The 8,155-nt window shown below is 33.8% G+C and overlaps 1 protein-coding gene across 1 annotated transcript; it reads left to right on the top strand.

Moving 5' to 3' along the window:
- Window positions 1–2,236: 2,236 nt before the first annotated feature.
- On the top strand, window positions 2,237–7,317 carry LOC114177242 (F-box/LRR-repeat protein 17-like). The gene is made up of 11 exons (XM_028062518.1): window positions 2,237–2,932; window positions 3,222–3,323; window positions 3,817–3,961; window positions 4,083–4,267; window positions 5,136–5,240; window positions 5,652–5,749; window positions 5,832–6,052; window positions 6,144–6,210; window positions 6,321–6,406; window positions 6,605–6,703; window positions 6,946–7,317. Exons 1-11 carry the CDS (start codon window positions 2,388–2,390, stop codon window positions 7,009–7,011), a joined length of 1,719 nt encoding a protein of 572 aa, XP_027918319.1. The 5' UTR covers window positions 2,237–2,387; the 3' UTR covers window positions 7,012–7,317.
- Window positions 7,318–8,155: the final 838 nt, after the last annotated feature.

Raw genomic sequence — 8,155 nt, 5'->3', positions numbered from 1 at the left:
ATATCCAACCAACCAACCAACCATGATTCATGTGTTCATTTATACCAAGCTCATCAATTTCCAGTCCATACAATCATATATTACATGCATATTCACATACTTCATACTTTAAATAGGATACTCCAATCAATCATACAACCAACAACCAAAAAATGGAAGAGAACAGCCATAGAGCAAGTTCCTACACTAGTCTCGCTCAAGCCATGAACCCTGCTCAGGCGAAAGGAGCTTTTCGCTCAAGCTACAGGCCATCGCTTAGGCGAGATTGCCAACAAAGAGCACTGCAGGTTTCATGAATTCTCGCTTGGGCAAGACCTCCTCTCTTGAGCGAGATTGCTCTTCGCCTGAGCTAAAAATGAAGCGAAACACAACAGGCTCCCACGGGTTCTCGCTTAGGCGAGATGCTTCATCGCTCAAAACGAAAGCTCTCCGCCTGAGCGAGAGCAAGAGCAGAAACCAGGGTAAGGTTATGCTATTCTTGCCTAGGCGAGACAAACTGGCTTTGGCAAAACTACCAGATCTCACCACTGTTCAAACATGCATCAATAGACATTTCATACTAAACAACATTTCAAGGCATTCCATACAACCATAGTAGCACACAAGCCATATAAATACGAGGCAAAGCTGAAAATAGGCAGATTTACGAAAAATACGAAAAACCCTAACTTCCCTTACCTGTTAGTAGAGCTAAACTAAACACTGACGGAGGAGGCACCTTAGCTCTAAGAACGAGCGCAATAGCTGTAAGGTATGAACATAGGAATGAGAGTGAGCCTCTAGGAACGACCCAAAACAGAACAATGTAACTGGAATGCAGAAAGAGAAGAGGAGAGTGAAGTTAAACTTACATAGGAAACATTCAATTAAGAGGAAATAAGGGAGCTCACTCAAACCCTATAAGAGATTTCTGAAGTAGAAAGGGGAGAAGGAAAATGAACAGTTTCTAAAAATGGGCAAAGTGAGAGGGTTATGGCTGGTTTTGGAGTTTTGGACACCCTATAAACTAGCCTTAACCCAACAGATTATGGTAGACCCTTAAACATTAGGGACAAAAAGTAGAGTGGACTTTACAAAAATACACTTATCACCAGAACTAAAACTCTGTATATATATAATATAACCAGAATTCCATATATTTAATTTATCTATATTATAATTATTAAAACTAATTAATATATTATATTTAATAAATATATTAATTAATGCTTTACGAATAAAAACTATTAAACTAATTATATAAAGTGATATAGTAATAGTTATACGGCTAGTATCTTTAGTATTTTTTTTATCCGAATTTTAATATGTAATAATATAAATCTTTAAAAATTAAGTTAACAGTTGGATCTTTTGAATTCAACTGTTATCGATCGTATTTGTTTCTCGAAATTATATTTATGAATTCATTCTAAATAAAATGAAAAAGATAAAAGCTAAGTTTAGAATTATTTTATCATAATATTTTTATGAAATTAATTAGTTTTCATAAATAAGCCTTCGACCATGCAAAAATGGAAAAGGTGCATACTGTATTTAAAAACTTATTAATGATTAGATAAAATTTATTACAAACTATCAACTATGACGGATTTTATTTTAGACAAGTAAAGAGTAATTACAAAACAATTAAACTTGATGCAAATGTTATCATTTAAAAAAATCTATTCTATTACATAAAAAAAGAATTATCTAGATTGATGTGTATATTTTTTGAATTTATCTTTAAATATATATTTTTTAAATTAAAATAATTATATCTGTTTTTTTTTAATTTAAATAATTTTCAATATTTTTAAATATAATTAAAAACAATTTTTACTTTTGTAATTATAATAAAAATAATTTTTTTATTTTTATTATAGAAAAAGTGAACACATTATGTTAACATGTGTGTTCCACTAAAGTATATATATATATATATATATATATATATATTATTTTTATTTGTAATTATAATGTGATTATATTTTATTTTTGTAATATATTTTATTAATGAAAAATATAAGAAAAGATTGAATTATAATTTTTAGTTATAAAATGATATAATTTATTTATAAATAGGAGGAAAAGTTAAAACTATAATTACAGTAATAAGAAACATAAAATCTGATTTAAAGAGAAAGGTAAAACATTGATTTGATTCTTAGATACTTAATTTTTATATTTAATTCAGACAAGAATTTAATAAAATAAATGGTAGCAGATTGAACACCCCTAAGAAGGAAACGAAAAAACAAAAACAAAAACAGTGAAACACATATGAGGGAAAGGAGGGAAACAAATATGGCGCGAACTCTCCCGCTCTAAGCCTTTGTTTTTATGTTACATCTCGCAGCTTCCACTGTGTCTGTCTCCGCCAAGATCCATCACTTCACACAGTTCACACCATGCAACACTTTCACCCAAAACCTTCCGTCTCTTCCCAAGCAAAGTTCGGCAAGAGACGCGGTAACTACAACTGCGGCCGCTGCGGTCTCCCTAAAAAGGGCCATATCTGCACCGTCAGTACCCCTGTCACCTCCTCTTCCGCCACCCCTTGCAACTCTTCCCTCTCCGTGGCGGCATCTGCTCCTTCCTCTGTCTCTGCCGCTCGCTGCCCTCCTCTCCGCCCGCGTCGCGCTCTCTCCTTCGATGACGAAGAACCCGACGGTCTCGATCCATCGGAGTCCACCGCCGTGTGGCCCCAGGGCGATGATCTGGATTCGTCTGGATTGCCGGGGAATGTCCTTTGGGACGTGTTAAAGAGGCTCCCGCCGTCGGGACTCTTAACGGCGGCAAAGGTGTCCAGAGGCTGGAGGGATATGACGAAGAGATTGTGGAAGGCGGCTGAAGAGTTAAGACTTAGGGTTCGGGCGAGTGTTCAGGTGGGTTTCGTGGCGTCGATGTTGCAGAAGTGTCCAGGGATTGTGAACCTCTCTCTTGTAATGGAAAGGTCCGGATTCTTTTTATTTCTTTAACTTATCCGATAATGAAAATAATGAAAATGAACAGTGTAATTTGAAACATGGATTCCTTTATGTCTGCACTGAGTTGCAAGATGTTTTGGAATCCATAAGATGCGATTTGATTATGGAGAAGAAAAGGTCAGTTCCGAAGAACACGATACTATAATTTGGACAAGGATCTGATAAAAAGACTACCTTGCTTATGATTCCCAGGATACAAAATAATTTGTATTGAATTCGGATTTTAACGGTAAACTATGGCCCTTGATCTTGCAGTGACCTGGATTCCACGATGCTGGCTTGCATTGCATTTTCGTGCCCTAATTTGACATTTTTGGAGATTTCGGTTTCTGATTCTGCAGTCAATCGAATCACTGGGTATTTTTCACGTTCTTACCTTTTTATTTGTATGTACTTTTTTTTTCAAGCTGTTGAACACCAGAGTTTGCAGCTTGTGTAAGGTGAAGTTTTACATGTCAACACGTGATTCTGGCTTGGTTCAACGAGACAAAATTCTTTATTCGAATTCTAGTTAGGGTTTTGGAATGTCAGATTGAGGGTTTTTATTAAAGTTAACAATTGCACCTAATAATTGCAGATTTGGTATTATTATTGGATTGATTGATTAGGTAAGTTTGTCTTTCCAAATCTTTGAGGTCCTTTTGTTTATAGATTTTGGTTGATCTAGAGGAGTGACATTCAAAGAAATAATATAAAAACTAAGCTTTACATACATTTGAGAACGATAGTTTTGAGAGGTAACAAAACAGGCTATAAACAATTTGTAGTAGTATTGAAATATGCAAACTTAACCAGAGGATACTACTTTTTACTGATTAACTTTGCCTGGCGTGCAACTTTAACTCTGCAGGAGTGAGTTAGGTCGATTTGTTGCTGATAAAAAGAGCCTCAAAAGCCTTAAGATGGAAGGTTGTTCTAGCCTTGGAGGCTTCGTTCTTTGTTCTTCTAGTCTTTCTACCATTTGGCTGTCCGATCTGTACTCTCATTCTAAGATGGTAATATTACTTTTCTATCTTTTAATTCTGTGCGATTTGTTAAATTTCTGAATTTGATATATCCCTTTGATCTTAGCTTCGGAGTGAACTCTGGTTACTAATAGGTGCTCTGAATTGGTAGGTTTTTAATTGTCCTCAGTTGAGGGAGATTTCATTGAAGTTTTCTCATCGAGAAAAGGGCAGTACTGATCTTGCAACCATGGTTGAAGGTTGGGGAAGAAGTTGCCCCAGGTTGCAAAACATACGTATATATTCAGTGCAGCTTTCTCATACTGCGGTGCTCGCTCTTACTGCTGCTCAGCTAAGGTTTGTTTAAGTCTAGGATTGGTGTCCTCCTTTTTGAATTGTGCAAGGGGATTTAAGCTTTACCATAATCCATATAGCCGTCAATGTTAATGTCAACTTAAGTTTGTACTAGCTAGGCATGCATAGAATGAGCATAGGTTTATTTCATTTGTAGTTGTTGTCACGATTTTTGCATTATAAACATATATAATTACTATTTTTTATGAAATATATATTTTTGTTTTCCTAACAGTTTCTTTAATAAGCAACCACTATTTATAGGAGCTATTGCCATCCTCATTTACTTTTTGTTTTGTTATATGCGATGAATCACTAGCACTTTTACCTGTTTCATATGGCAATGTGTCAGATACTAAGAATTTTGGATATTTCACTGGTACATATTTGTTAAGTATCTCGCACCGCTTAAAGAAATGTATGAGAATCTAGTAGCTAGCTACATGCAAGGTATAGAAACATGTATATTATAAAAACATTGAAGCACTACTCCAATAGTAACTCCCCTCAAGAAAGGAATGAGCATGGTACTATTCCTATTCGTAGAGAATAGGAAGTAATTTATGATGACAGTGATTTGTAATTTTTATTTATTTCTTAGTCATGTACTAATGTCTAGAACTGGTTTTAATTTGAATTTGCAAAATTAGAATTATGTATTTATTTATTTATGTGTTTTATAAATTTTTATAGATATTTAAAGACATCGTATGCAAATTAATTTGCTATACTTTTTTACAGTAATCATACTGTCATATCAGGCATGTATGATATTGATAGATGTATGGTATCTATGCGTCATTGGTTATATTTGAAATTTGAATGGGTGTTGCAATATTTGGCTTGATGTTTTGTTGGTTCTGTTAATTAGGGGGCTGCGAATGCTTTCACTTGTTTCTGGATCTGATGTTACTGATGCATCTGTTGCTGCCATTGCCTCAAGCTATCCAAATCTGGAATTGCTTGATCTCAGTGGGTATGTGTTCTTCCATTCTGGTTTCCTTCAATGTCCTGAAAATATGCATGTCTTAGAAAATGGAAAAGATTAAAGGTCTGTTGCAATTCGATACAGTACATTTTATATAGTAGTGGAAAATCCAGAACAGTACTGCATGCTTTATGAGTGGGCGCGTGACCAAAATAGATTCTCTTCAGCCAACTGCAGTCTTTAGCCTAATACAGCGGTTTTTCTAAAACTCTACAATCACCGGTCAATTAGTTGCTAGATTGGTTATTGTTAATGGAGAATGATTAATGTTACGATATAAAGTAGCCTTTAGATTGATCAATGTTTTTGAAATTAGTCTATTGACATAGAAGTGGTTAATGTTATTGGATACTGAGTATCTGATTGTGTTCTGTTTTAACGGTTTAACTTATATAACAGATCCAGCGTCAGTGACAGTGGCATTAGCATGATTTGCAATGTGTTCTCTGAAACATTGACAAGACTCCTTCTAGCTCTTTGCCCTAATGTGACTTCAAGTAATCACTGTTTTATACTCAACTGATTTACTAACTTTCATTTGGTTTATTTCTACCTTAACTGCTTTATCTTACGTTTCAGGTGGCATTCAGTTTGCTACTGCTCAATTGCCACATCTTGAAATTATGGACTGTGGCATGACAATATGTGAACCGGATTCTGACAATTCAATTGCCGATGAAAATAACCACCACAAACTACAGAAGACTTCTATTACTAATGTACACCTTACAAACCAAAAGCTAATCATCAAACACAGCTGTTTAAAGAAACTTAGTTTATGGGGATGTTCAGGCTTGGATGTAAGTTTTATTTCACTGCCCAAGTTTATTGAGCATGTTAGTTTCTCACGCTTCTAATATTTGGAATTTTTTATTTTGAATTAATATACAGGCCTTATATTTAAACTGCACTCAGCTCAAGGATCTGAATTTAAATTCTTGTACAAATTTACACCCAGGTAGTATTTTCACACTCGTTCTATGGCCATTATCAGCTGAAAAATTGATGCAACATTACGGATTTTTTCCTTAAATAGTTGTTTCATCCTTTTTCACCATTTTTTTACAGAGAGACTGCTGCTTCAGTGCCCTAGTTTAGAAAACGTGCATGCATCTGGCTGTCAGGACATGTTAGTAGGGGCTATCCAAAGTCAGGTATCGAAACAGTTCACATATTTTCTTCCTATTTTTATAGTTCTATAGGCCTTTTAAGATGGAAGCTTCAGTTATCAGTAAATGTGAAGAAATAAATTCCCTTAGTTAATGAACAAAACATGTTTACCTGGGTTTTTGGAATTCTTCATGTTCTAACTCAAATGTACCTTTGCATTCGTGGTTGTGATTTGTTTGCAGGTTTGCAATGCTTTCACTGATTTGGAAAACCCTTCACCTTGTAAGCGTTTACCCGATGGCTCCAAAAGGGTTCGGGTCCCTCATTTAGTCAATACTGAGGTAAAGCTAAAAGAAGTATCAAATCATGTTTTAGAATAATTTGGTGTCATTTGTTATTCTTCTAAATAGACGAATTGTAAGCATGTTAGTAGTAACTAGGAAGCTATCTCCGTAACCCACCGTGGCCAGTGGCTTTTTGTCACGTTCCGCAAAGTCATTCGTTTCTTTTCATTATTCCACATTACCTCAACTTGGTGTTCATATTTCTAACATAATTTACACAATTTTTTAAAAATGTGCAGTTGGCCGATGAAGAAACGAAGCGAAGTAGAAAGAAGAGACGACTTTGTAACGTGCTCCTGGATTGAGAAGACATGATATAGATGAATAAAATTGAGTCTCAGATTACTGTTAACGCCTTGTATGTTATTTATACTCTACTAGGCACCAAACAGTTCGAATATGGTTCTTGAATTTGTCCCTATGTTAACATAGAATGCAATAATTGTCTTTTCACACAAGCTGTCTTACATTATGATTACTCACCTCAGGTCTGTCATTCTGTTCCGTGAATTTTTTCAAATAAAATTACCCACAAATTTATTGATCTGGAGCTGCTGCCAATGTAGTCGTGTTAATCGATCTCTCTGTCTCACACACACATATATTAGTTTCCTTCACATAATCAAATCAGGCTGGAATTCAATATGCAGGTATAATGTACAAGTTTTAGAGCAAAAGAAATATAATATTATAATACCATTTGGAAGCAAAATCGTGGAGTATATAGTTGTGTTCAGTTTCAAGATACTGTAATTAAATGAGTATCTACTAATGCGAACATTTGAATATTAGTTTCATATGAGAGGGTTAATGATCTGTTGGTTTGAATAGAATTACTTAGATTCAAGTGATATACAATGATGGTTCGAATTTAAATTCCTTTTTGTACCTTCTCAAATGAGCTCATTTACACCTTAGACTTTGATAAATATAACAGTCTGAATAATTTAAACTTAAATAAATCGTGAAGCCTTGTTTTATTCACTTTATTTTGACATTTAGTTCCTATAATTTTGGTAGTCCACTCAGTTTTTTATTTGTCCTTATAACGTGTTCATTTGTTTCTTTTGGATTCTATTTAAAGAGTAATTAAGAATGAAAAGCTATTATAGGAATTGTAAGAGAAGTATTATACAAAAACTTAAATTAAATAACAAGATCCAAAGTATTATTTTTTTAAGAATTGAAAGTCGAGTATTTGTTAGGAACCAAAAAAAATATGTATTTCGGGAACTAAAAACGTATTTGAGTTTATTTTTATCTTTATAATATAAGGTTATTTTTTATTTTAATATTAAATTTTGATAATTATTTTATTTAGTTTCATGTGGTTTGTACCGTACTATTTAAAATATAATGTTTTTTATTATTATAAATAATAATACTACTTAAAGTTAGAAAAAATTGTACAATAAGTTAATAAAAAATTGTATAATTTAAATTATATCA

The sequence above is a fragment of the Vigna unguiculata genome, chromosome 1 (assembly GCF_004118075.2).
Source record: "Vigna unguiculata cultivar IT97K-499-35 chromosome 1, ASM411807v1, whole genome shotgun sequence".
NCBI classification, from domain to species: Eukaryota; Viridiplantae; Streptophyta; class Magnoliopsida; order Fabales; family Fabaceae; genus Vigna; species Vigna unguiculata.
Note: the sequence above shows the minus strand (reverse complement) of the source record. Positions and strands in the feature narration are given on the sequence as shown.